Here is a 13118-nt window from a genome sequence, read left to right on the forward strand (position 1 = left end):
TACTTTGCACACAACTTCAACTAGGTGGAATTGACTTACATGCAAAGTGGCATGCCCATCCCATAAGTGCTTGATCGGATAACATACCTAGCAGCATGTTCTTTTAACGGATGTGCATGACACTAGAGCAAAAATAGTATTTAATGCTCGATCGACCATGCAAAGGATATCCAATGGGCACAACACTTTTCCTACACTGCAAACTAGGTGGTATTGAAATGTTCTCAAAGAGGCACACCCATCCGATAAGTACTTGGTCAGATAACACACCTAAGGGTGTGTTTTTTTGTGGATGTGCATATCACTAGGGAAAAAACAGTGTATAATGCGTGATCGACCATGCAAATCATATCCGATGGTGACAATAATTTGCATGCACATCAACGTAGTTGAAACAGACTTGCGTGCAAAGTAGAGCCCCCATCCAATAATTACTTGTTTGAATAACTTACTTAGGACCGTGTTTTTTCATGGTTGTGCATGACACTAAGGTAAAAACGATGTTTTAGGCTTGATCGACAATGCAAAGCATATCCGATGGGCACAATACTTTGCACACACCTCAAACTAGGTGGAATTGACTTACATGCGAAGTGGCACTCCCATCCCATAAGTGCTTGATCGGATAACATACCTAGCAGCGTGTTTTTTTACGGATACGCATGACACTAGAGCAAAAATAGTATTAAATGCTCGATCGATCATGCAAAGGATATCCGATGGGCACAACACTTTTCATACACCTCAACCTAGGTGGTATTGAAATTTTCTCAATGAGGCACACCCATCCGATAAGTACTTGGTCAGATAACACACCTAATGGCGTGTTTTTTTGCAGATGTACATATCACTAGGGAAAAAATGTGTATAATGCGTGATCGACCATGCAAAGCATATACGATGGTAACAAGACTTTGCACACATCTCAACCTAGTTGAACTGGACTTGCATGCAAACTGGAGCCCCCATCCGATAAGTACTTGTTTGAATAACACACCTAGGACCGTGTTTTTTCATGGTTGTGCATGACACTAAGGCAAAAACGGTATTTTATGCTTGATCGACAATGCAAAGCATATTCAATGGGCACAATACTTTGCACACACCTTCAACTAGGTGGAATTGACTTACGTGCAAAGTGGCATGCCCATCCCATAAGTGCTTGATCGGATAGCATACCTAGCAGCGTGTTTTTTACGGATGTGCATGACACTAGAGCAATAATAGTATTTAATGCTCGATCGACCATCAAAGGATATCCGATGGGCACAACACTTTTCGTATGCCTCAACCTAGGTGGTATTGAAATGTTCTCAAAGAGGCACACCCATCCGATAAGTACTTGGTTAGATAACACACCTAAGGGCGTGTTTTTTTGCGGATGTCCATATCACTAGGGAAAAAATGGTGTATAATGCGTGATCGACCATGCAAAGCATATCCGACGATGACAATACTTTGCACGCACCTCAACGTAGTTGAAACGGACTTGCATGAAAAGTGGAGCCCCCATCCGATAAGTACTTATTTGAGTAACACACCTACGGCCGTGTTTTTATATGGTTGTGCATGACACTAAGGCAAAAACGGTGTTTTATGCTTGATCGACAATGCAAAGTATATCCGATGGGCACAATACTTTGCACACACCTTCAACTAGGTGGAATTGACTTACATGGAAAGTGGCACGCCCATCCCATAAGTGAGTGATCGGATAACATACCTAGTAGCGTGTTTTTTTACGGATGTGCATGACACTAGAGCAAAAATAGTATTTAATGCTCGATCGACCATGCAAAGGATATCCGATGGGAACAACACTTTTCGTACACCTCAACCTAGGTGGTATTGAAATGTTGTCAAAGAGGCACACCCATCCGATAAGTACTTGGTCAGATAACACACCTAAGGGCGTGTTTTTTTACGGATGTGCATACCACTAGGGAAAAAACGGTGTATAATGCGTGATCGACCATGCAAATCATATCCGATGGTGACAATACTTTGTACACACCTCAATGTAGTTGAAACGGACTTGCATGCAAAGTGAATCCCCCATCCGATAAGCACTTGTTTGAATAACACACCTAGGACCGTGTTTTTTCATGATTGTGCATGACACTAAGGCAAAAACGGTGTTTTATGCTTGATCGACAATGCAAAGCATATCCGATGGGCACAATACTTTGCACACACCTTCAACTAGGTGGAATTGACTTACATGCAAAGTGGCACGCCCATCCCATAAGTGCTTGATCGGATAACATACCTAGCAACGTGTTTTTTTACGGATGTGCATGACACTAGAGCAAAAATAGTATTTAATGCTCAATCAACCAAGCAAAGGATATCCGATGGGCACAAAAATTTTCATACACCTCAACCTAGATGGTATTGAAATGTTCTCAATGAGGCACACACATCCGATAAGTACTTCGTCAGATAACACACCTAATGGCGTGTTTTTTTGCGCATGTGCATATGACTAGGAAAAAAATGGTGTATAATGCGTGATCGACCATGCAAAGCATATCCGATGGTGACAATACTTTGCATGCATCTCAACCTAGTTGAAACAGACTTGCGTCCAAACTGGATCCCCCATCGGATAAGTACTTGTTTGAATAACACACCTAGGACCGTGTTTTTTCATGGTTGTGCATGACACTAAGGCAAAAACGGTGTTTTATGCTTGATCGGCAATGCAAAGCATATCCGATGGGCACAATACTTTGCACACACCTTCAACTAGGTGGAATTGAATTACATGCAAAGTGGCACGCCCATCCCATAAGTGCTTGATCGGATAACATACCTAGTAGCGTGTTTTTTTACGGATGTGCATGACACTAGAGCAAAAATAGTATTTAATGCTCGATCGACCATGCAAAGGATATCCGATGGGCACAACACTTTTCGTATGCCTCAACCTAGGTGGTATTGAAATGTTCTCAGTGAGGCACACCCATCCGATAAGTACTTGGTCAGATAACACACCTAATGGCGTGTTTTTTTGCGGATGTCCACATCACTAGGGAAAAAATGGTGTATAATGCGTGATCGACCATGCAAAGCATATCCGATGGTGACAATACTTTGCACAAACGTCAACATAGTTGAAATGGACTTGCGTGCAAAGTGGAGCCCCAATCCGATAAGTACTTATTTGAATAACACACCTACAGCCGTGTTTTTATATGGTTGTGCATGACACAAAGGCAAAAACGGTGTTTTATGCTTGATCGACAATGCAAAGCATATCCGATGGGCACAATACTTTGCACACACCTTCAACTAGGTGGAATTGACTTACATGAAAAGTGGCATTCCCATCGCATAAGTACTTGATCGGATAACACACCTAACAGCGTGTTTTTTTATGGATGTGCATGACACTAAGGCAGAAATGGTATTTAATGCTCGATCGACCATGCAAAGCATATCTGATGGGCACAATACTTTTCCTACACCTTAACCTAGGTGGTATTGAAATGTTCTCAAAGAGGCACACCCATCCGATAAGTACTTGGTCAGATAAAATACCTAAGGGTATGTTTTTTTGCGGATGTGCATATCACTACGGGAAAAACGTTGTATAATGCGTAATCGACCATGCAGAGCATATCCGATGGTGAAAATACTTTGCACGCATCTCAACCTTGTTGAAATAGACTTGCGTGCAAACTGGAGCCCCCATCCGATAAGTACTCAAGGTTTGATTAACACACTTAGGACCGTGTTTTTTCATGGTTGTGCATGACACTAAGGCAAAAACGGTGTTTTATGCTTGATCGACAATGCAAAGCATATCCGATGGGCACAATACTTTGCACACACCTTCAACTAGGTGGAATTGACTTACATGCAAAGTGGCACGCCCATCCCATAAGTGCTTGATCGGGGATAACATACCTAGTAGCGTGTTTTTTTACGGATGTGCATGACACTAGAGCAAAAATAGTATTTAATGCTCGATCGACCATGCAAAGGATATCCGATGGGCACAACACTTTTCGTACGCCTCAACCTAGGTGGTATTGAAATGTTCTCAAAGAGGCACACCCATCCGATAAGTACTTGGTCATATAACACACCTAAGGGCGTGTTTTTTTGCGGATGTGCATATCACTAGGGAAAAAATGGTGTATAATGCGTGATCGACCATGCAAAGCATATGCGATGGTGACATTACTTTGCACGCAGCTCAAAGTACTTGAAATGGACTTGCATGCAAAGTGGAGCCCCCATCCGATCAGTACTTATTTGAATAACACTCCTACGGCCGTGTTTTGATATGGTTGTGCATGACACTAAGGCAAAAACGGTGTTTTATGCTCGATCGACAATGCAAAGCATATCTGATGGGCACAATAATTTGCACACACCTTCAACTAGGTGGAATTACATGCAAAGTGGCACGCCCATCCCATAAGTGCTTGATTGGATAACGTACCTAACAGCGTGTTTTTTTACGGATGTGCATGATACTAGAGCAAAAATAGTATTTAATGCTCGATCGACAGGATATCCTATGGGCACAACACTTTTTGTACACCTCAACCTAGGTCGTATTGAAATGTTGTCGAAGAGGCACAACCATCCGATAAGTACTTGGTCAGATAACACACCTAAGGGCGTGTTTTTTTGCGGATGTGCATACCACTAGGGAAGAAACTCCTCTTTTCCTTGGTGGTATTTGAGATCTTGTTATTATGTTTGTTGGCTCCATCATTCAACAGATTGCTTTGCTTACTATCTACGAGCTTCCATAGTGCATAAAATTGCATACTCCTCAATGGGATCATTGATTGCATGTTGGGATTATTAATTTGTGTTGGCAATATGGGCCTTGGTGTGTGGTCCAAACCCAATATGAATGTATTGGAGGGGTATTGGAGCCCCTTGATGCATAGGTGACAAGTGGATATGTGAAGGGATAAAAATCCAATACCCCTTGATGCATAGGTGACACGTGGATATGTGAAGGGATAAAAATCCCACATTCTATGGTGAATTGGTGGTTCCTTGGTATATATGAGGTAAAATGGGAGACCCTCCTTCAATCCCACCGGCCTGTTATTGAGGGCTGAAGGAGGCTATGCGTGGCTAGGAGGCGAGGGCATGGGACCCCCTCATACTTAGTGCAGACAATGATAGGATACCCTACAATGGTATTAGAGCAGACGGTTGGTCTGCGGACTGTGGTGTGAACACATGGCATTTGGGTGGGACAAGTTCTTGACTGTAGTGGCGTGGTTGACATCGATTGTGGTGATTGTGGCAGGCAACCGAACGAATGCATGGTGCAATTTGAAAGGTGTCAAGCAGATTATGAAAGGAAGCAGCTGGCATGGTAGGTGATGACCCGCATCAAGTCTACATGATTGATTGATTGATCTGACTAACAATTGAGGGTTGACCGTGACCTACATGTGGGTGATCATCATATTAGTCTGATCCGACAAGTGGTCAGAGTTTGTTGGGTTCTCAGGTCTATTTGTGGGGTTAGGCCCACGAGGGGTGTTGGAAATATGGGCCTTGGTGTGTGGTCCAAACCCCACTCGTAGTACCCTTGGTAATTGGAGGGGTATTGGAGCCCCTCGATGCATAGCTGAAACGTAAATAAATGAAGGGATAAAAATCCCACATACTATGGTGAATTGGTGGTTCATTGGTATATATGAGGTAAAATGGGAGACCCTCCTTTAGACCTATCAGCCTTTTACTGGTGGTTGAAGGAGGCTATCTGTGGAGGTGAGGGCATGGGACCCCCTCATCCTCGATGCAGACACTAAGGCAAAAACGGTGTTTTATGCTTGATCGACAATGCAAAGCATATCCGCCGATGGGCACAATACTTTGCACACACCTTTAACTAGGTGTAATTGACTTACATGCAAAGTGGCACACCCATCCCATAAGTGCTTGATTGGATAACATACCTAGCAGCGTGTTTTTTTAACGAATGTGCATGACACTAAAGCAAAAATAGTATTTAATGCTCGATCGACCATGCAAAGGATATCCGATGGGCACAATACTTTTCCTACACTGCAACCTAGGTGGTATTGAAATGTTCTCAAAGAGGCACACCCATCCGATAAGTACTTGGTCAGATAACACACCTAAGGGCGTGTTTTTTTGTGGATGTGCATACCACTAGGGAAAAAATGGTGTATAATGCGTGATCGACCATGCAAATCATATCTGATGGTGACAATACTTTGCACACACCTCAACATAGTTGAAACGGACTTGCGTGCAAAGTGGAGCCCCCATCCGATAAGTACTTGTTTGAATAACACACCTAGGACCGTGTTTTTTCATGGTTGTGCATGACACTAAGGAAAAAACGGTGTTTTATGCTTGATCGACAATGCAAAGCATATCCGATGGGCACAATACTTTGCACACACCTTCAACTAGGTGGAATTGACTTACATGGAAAGTGACACGCCCATCCCATAAGTGCTTGATCAGATAACATACCTAGCAGCGTGTTTTTTTACGGATGTGCATGACACTAGAGCAAAAATAGTATTTAATGCTCGATCGATCATGCAAAGGATATCCGATGGGCACAACACTTTTTGTACACCTCAACCTAGGTGGTATTGGAATGTTCTCAAAGAGGCACACCCATCCGATAAGTACTTGGTCAGATAACACACCTAAGGGCGTGTTTTTTTGCAGATGTGCATACCACTAGGGAAAAAACGGTGTATAATGTGTGATCGACCATGCAAATCATATCTGATGGTGACAATACTTTGCACGCACCTCAACGTAGTTGAAACGGACTTGCGTGCAAAGTGGAGCCCCCATCCGATAATTACTTGTTTGAATAACACACCTAGGGCTGTGTTTTCATATGGTTGTGCATGACACTAAGGCAAAAACGGTGTTTTATGCTTGATCCACAATGCAAAGCATATCTAATGGGCACAATACTTTACACACACCTTCAACCAGGTGGAATTGACTTACATGCAAAGTGGCATTCCCATTGCATAAGTACTTGATCGGATAACACACCTAGCAGTGTGTTTTTTTTACGGATGTGCATGACACTAGAGCAAAAATAGTATTTAATGCTCGATCCACCATGCAAAGCATATCCGATGGGAATAATACTTTTCCTATGCCTTAACCTAGGTGGTATTGAAAATTTGTCAAAGACACACACCCATCCAATAAGTAGTACTTGGTTAACATACCTAAGGGCGTGTTTTTTTGCAGATGTGCATATCACTACGGGAAGAACGTTGTATAATGCGTAATCAACCATGTAGAGCATATCCGATGGTGACAATACTTTGCATGCATCTCAACCTAGTTGAAACGGACTTGCGTGAAAAGTGGAGCCCCCATCCAATAAGTACTTGTTTGATTAACATACTTAGGACCGTGTTTTTTCATGGTTGTGCATGACACTAAGGCAAAAACGGCGTTTTATGCTTGATCGACAATGCAAAGCATATCTGATGGGCACAATACTTTGCACACATCTTCAACTAGGTGGAATTGACTTACATGCAAAGTGGCACACCCATCCCATAAGTGCTTGATTGGATAACATACCTAGCAGGCTCGTGTTTTTTTATGGATGTGCATGACACTAGAGCAAAAATAGTATTTAATGCTCGATCGACCATGCAAAGGATAACTTGGCATGTCCATCTGATGAGTACTTGATCGGATAACTTCTCCCACCAATAAATTAAGTACTAATTAAAAATTATAATAAATGAGTAGATTATTAAAAAGAGACTAATATTTATGTAATTGTTGCTCCTGCAGCTTGCTTGCGAAGGACTCTCACAAAGGAGATGGCTAAAAATTTTGTTCCAAGGATGGATGTGATTTTATGTAGCAAAAGAGAAGTAGTTGCATTTGCTACAATCCATGATAGTGATCCCAATTCAGTTTGCCACTTTCGAAGACTTGGCGAAGATAAGGTGGCAGTTACAGTATCAAAGATTCTTAGCGCACATGTTGAGCTAAAGTATAAATGTGGAGATATGGAAACACTTGGAGATGTTATGCCCTACAATACATCCAACAAATCATTTATAGCATGGGACAAAAATATTGGGATTTGAACAAGTGGAGCAATGGTCATTTGCACAGATGAGGATGGTATGGTTGATGGTATGGTTGATAACATAACATCCTTATGTGATCCCTACTATGAGGTAGGCAAGAATATGAGATGGAGCATGCAATTTTTAAACATGAGAAAGAGGCACGTGGTTTTCAATGATAAAGACAAGGTATACTACAATATCAAAGGACCTAAAAAGTGTGCCCATGTGCCAGGCTCTATCACTTCAAATGTGGATGATTTCAATATACTCAATTATAGAAGTGACATCTTATCTGGAGTGGATGAGTTCATTGGTTCCGAGAAACAAAATGATTTTAGAAGCGAAGCCTTATCTGGGGTGGATGAATTCTTGCACAGTGAGAAGGGCAAAGGTTTCAATAGCGATGTCTTGTCAATTGTGGATGAGTTCATGCATATTAACAAACCTAGTGTCAATCAAGCTTGTGGATTTGTGAAAGCCATGCAAGATGTTCCAATGAGTGATGTTCTCTCAGGAGTGGAAGAGTTTCAAGGTTCTCAATACTCTCGTAGAATATTGAATTCATTGAATGGTCCTAAGAGTATGTTAAAAACGAGGATGAGATCAACAGAGGATTATTCAATATTTAACTTTGATTGTGATATGGACAAGGATGCAACGACCAATCATGGATGCTTGGTTACAAACAAATGTGAGGAGAAGAAGTGCATAAATACAGATAACAACATGCATGAGGAACGAAAATGGTCATACATATGCATGAAGAGAAAACGAATCCAGGCAGATCCACAAAAGCAACCAAAGAGGAAGAGAGTAATGAAGGAGGAGAACATGTTAAATGCATTGGGATATCTATGTTGCAAGCAAAGATATATGCACTTCATTGATCTTGCAGACATCAGGGAATGTAGAGGACACGTGTGGCAAAGAAGAGGAAGCGAAAGAAATGAATACCTTCTCACAAGTCTCTCTTGCTTTCTTCAGAATGGCAATAAAAGGCTAAGTTCAAGACAAACGGTAAAACCTCTAGTAAATGGAAAAAGGATTTGCAATAAGGCAAATCGCAATATTACTGGATTATCCCATGGTACATATTGGGATTTAGTCACCAAGGCAAAGGGCGGCAACAAATTTAGCATTCACGGTAATAGAGGAAGGTCCAAATCAAGAATCTCAACTGTCAAGGCAGTAGCAATTTTGCAAGACTTCATACATGAAAATGCTTTACCTCAACCCCATATATCTACCAAACTCCCTAACGGTGACGCGATCACTGAAATGCACCTTCCAATGGGCTTGACAAAGCTTGAAGTATTTGACTCTATTGCAGAAAAGCAAAGGCAAAGAGGGGATGCCATAGCTTCTTCTCATACTTTGTATACTCTTTGGAAGAAGAACTTTGGATATGTTAAAATCCCAAGGAGGCAAAAAATGTCAAAGTGCAATGTCTGTGATGATTTAAAGCGAGCGATTGAGAGTGCAACATGTCCAAATCAAAGGGAATTATACAAAAAAAACCGAAAATCTCATCATGACCTTATTCGACATTCCAGACAAAAATATGCATTTTGGAAGGAGCAAGCTATTTTGCATCCCGATGACTACATGTGCCTTATTGTAGATGGCATGGATCAAAATACAACAACATTGCCTCGTTTTGTTGCCACTCCACCTAAATTACAAGGAAAGCACTTTCTAAAGACACATCTATGTGGAGTGTTAGTGCATGGAATTAAGTTCTTTGCAGATATATGGATTGATTCCTTGCATCTACATGATAGCAATCAAGTTGTAACATCTATTATGAAGGCAATTCGCAATGTACATGCAGAAAAAGGCTGCCTACCACCGACTTTGAGAATACAAGCTGATAATTGCTGGCGAGAAAATAAGAATGTACTCATGTTTATATTCTGCTCCATGCTAGTTGCTCATCGAATCTTCAATGAGGTCGAATGTGGATTTTTGTATGTTGGGCATACACATGAGGATATCGATCAGGTTTTTAGCACAGTCTCAAGGGAGCTTAAATGCAAGGATGTGGAGACAATAGATGACTTGGTAAGAAGATGTGGCAGGCAAGTTGGTGGTCGTAAGGAAAGTACAGTATGTGAGAGGCTCGAAAGAATGTATGATTGGAAGAGCTTTATTCTACCTTTCATACAAACGGGTGGTGATGTATTGACAGGTCATACCAATCCACACTACTTTTATTTTTTTTTTAAAGATGAAAAACCCGTAATGCAATGGCAACAGTATTCTCATGATACAAAATGGGAACCTAAAGAACCTTACAGTCTCTTAACTTCAATTCCCAGCAAGGAAAGGTATCCAACATGGGCTCCTATACAAGAATTCAATGAGAGGTCTAACTGTGAAATAGAAGGATTAAAAGCATTTATTACATACAAAGAGGAAATGCTCTGGAGATATCCTAACTCGAAGCCTACTTGGAGAGAAACACACTACCACTGTAATTAACAAGACACGAAATTTAATAAAGGACCTTGAGAGAATGCGAGGCTCAAAGGATGTCAAGGAAGAATGCAATATGTTTTGGCCAAATGTTCATAACGATTTGCGCCCAGCTCCAGTCTTTGAAAATGAATTTGTATCATTACTCCCATGTCCATATTGTGGACCGAAGAAGAGAGAGTTTATGCCACAAGTAGATATAGAGGTCGATTGTTTTGTTGTGGTTCGGCCATCGGATGATGAATATGAGAATGTGAAGTTTTGGGTTGCAAAAGTAGTTGATGTGCAAAGAGATGACCAAGGGAGAGCTACAACATTTACAGCGGTATGGTATGAGCCAAAGGGCAGGAAGGAGAATATGGATAACAACACATTGTATACTAATTGTATAATGAAGGAGTGGGTCCCAAATGATGAAGCGGTCTCAGTTTCGAGGGAGACAATCATAGTGTCTTGGCATTCAAGGGCAAAGAAATCAAAGAAGCGCATGGGATATGAGGTAGAAGGAAAAATAAAAATACCACAGCAAACTATTTTGCATATACACAAATTTTTAAGGATGCTCGCCATGGAGGAAGTAGAAGGAGACAACGCAAATGAAGAATGTCCATGATTAAAGCTTTGTATTGAAGTACATTGAAGGATTTTATTTGGGTACTAGGCAAGAAGCCAATCCAAGACAATTATAATCAGAGTCATCACCTCCTATGTCAAATGAGAGTCAAAATATGCACTGGATGTCACCCAAGGGTCAAGGCTTGCCAAGACAATAGGGAGTTAATGCAGATGGCACCTGGCAAGGGACTATCACATTGAGCAATAAGACAATGGGGAGTCAATGCACCCAAGGGGCAAGGCTTGGCAAGATAACTTGTGGGAGTTAATGCAGATGGCACCTGTATTTTGCACTGGACGTCACCCAAGGGTCAAGGCTTGGCAAGACAATAGGGAGTTAATGCAGATGGCACCTGGCAAGGGACTATCGCATTGAGCAATAAGACAATGGGGAGTCAATGCACCCAAGGGGCAAGGCTTGGCAAGACAAGTGGGAGTCAAATTATGCAGATGGCACCTGGCAAGGGACTGTCATGACATTGAGCAATAAGACAATGGGGAGTCAAATTATGCAGATGGCACGAATTGAGGCTCTTTAAGAGCAACAATTTAAATTGTAAACATATGTTCAATATGTATCATTTTGGATATAAAGACTCTAGCTGAGAGCAACGTCTCTCAATGATAGCTATAATTGCTATTATACCTCTTTGGTTCAATACAAAACTTGGGTCTTATGGCATCATGTCTTTTTTCTATTTATTAAAAGTTTTAAAAATTTTGTGCATATTGCGAGTGACAATGTTATTTTTATGAAATATTTAAGTCTCCTTTCATCGATTTATAAATTTATCACGTCAAGGAAAAATATTAAAAATAATTAAATTAACAAATAACTTAGATATAGCTAGAATTTCTAATATAGGATTATTTCAAATTCTTGCATGTTGGTGCAAAAGTATAGATTGAAAAAACAATATTTTTATGTGAATATGATAGTGCCATAAAGTGAACTTTTGATTTGGGAAGAATATTTTCAGAAAGTAAAATTTTGATTTGGGAAGGATATTTTCACAAAGTAAAGTTTTCATTTGGGAAGGATTTTTGGGCTTCGTCCAAAAACAACACAAAAGTCCAAAATTAATGAAATAGGTGTTTCAAGCTCTTTGAGCATAGAGAGGCATTGCATGTGGGCTGATGAAGCTACGGCAAAGAAGTGAGTTGGAGCCAGGTAATGAGTCGATGGATGGGGTGTTGCTAACCATAGATGCTGATAGACAAGCATTGAGGTTGGAGGTCACAGTTGCTGATGCATCCCTTGATTGTTCGTGGATGTTTAGAGGTTGTTAGAGGCGTTGTGAGCTCGAAGGTGCCTGAGACTCTAGTTGTTTTTTTCCGTTGCGCTACCTTTGATTAGGCTAGCTTAGAGGCATGGAGGCCCATTGAGATTGCCCTACACCAACATGTTGGCAATGGTCGACTTTCCTAAGTTTTAGCTACGTTCACATTACTGATATCCGGTGTCACCCATGTGTCGGGAGGCATCATCTCATTGAGCCAGTTGTCCAACTTGGACAATTTGTCTTCCCTGATGCAACGATTCAGATTTTCTCCCTCTTCATCCTCGAAAGGAGGAGGGAAGTCCACACATGCAAATTCACTACTCGCTGAGAACTCCTTTTGTATATCTGGCATCACCTCCTTAAGCCAATCATCATCTATCTTCATATATAGTACCAGAAAGTGTTTTTTTGCGTCTTTGAACATGCTCCGAAATGTGTTCCATATGATGGTGTCCATGATATCTATAGTTGTTGACTAGCTCGATGGTTGAAATTATTGTGTTTGTTAGTACTTAAATTAGTTAAATTTAATTCCTACTACTCGGATCATATACCACTTAATTTCTAGACCGAGATGGCTTGGACTTAATGTGATTGTGATTGTCCTAAGCTAGCCCGTTGTTATTTTAAGTCAAACAATAGTATCTGATTGAAATTG

At 41.0% G+C, this 13118-nt stretch overlaps 1 protein-coding gene across 1 annotated transcript in view; it reads right to left on the minus strand.

Annotated features, from left to right (window-relative positions):
• The window catches only part of LOC147894122 (uncharacterized), a 60703-nt gene extending 47786 nt beyond the window's left edge, over nt 1-12917 (minus strand). Inside the window, exon 1 of the mRNA XM_087384645.1 lies at nt 12618-12917. Within this exon, the coding sequence (XP_087240771.1) occupies nt 12618-12917 (300 nt within the window). The remainder of the gene's footprint in view (nt 1-12617) is intronic.
• Nucleotides 12918-13118: the final 201 nt, after the last annotated feature.

The sequence above is a fragment of the Dipteris shenzhenensis genome, chromosome 14, assembly GCF_047967505.1.
Source record: "Dipteris shenzhenensis isolate YYH24624 ecotype China chromosome 14, Dip_SZ_1.0, whole genome shotgun sequence".
Lineage (NCBI taxonomy): Eukaryota > Viridiplantae > Streptophyta > Polypodiopsida > Gleicheniales > Dipteridaceae > Dipteris > Dipteris shenzhenensis.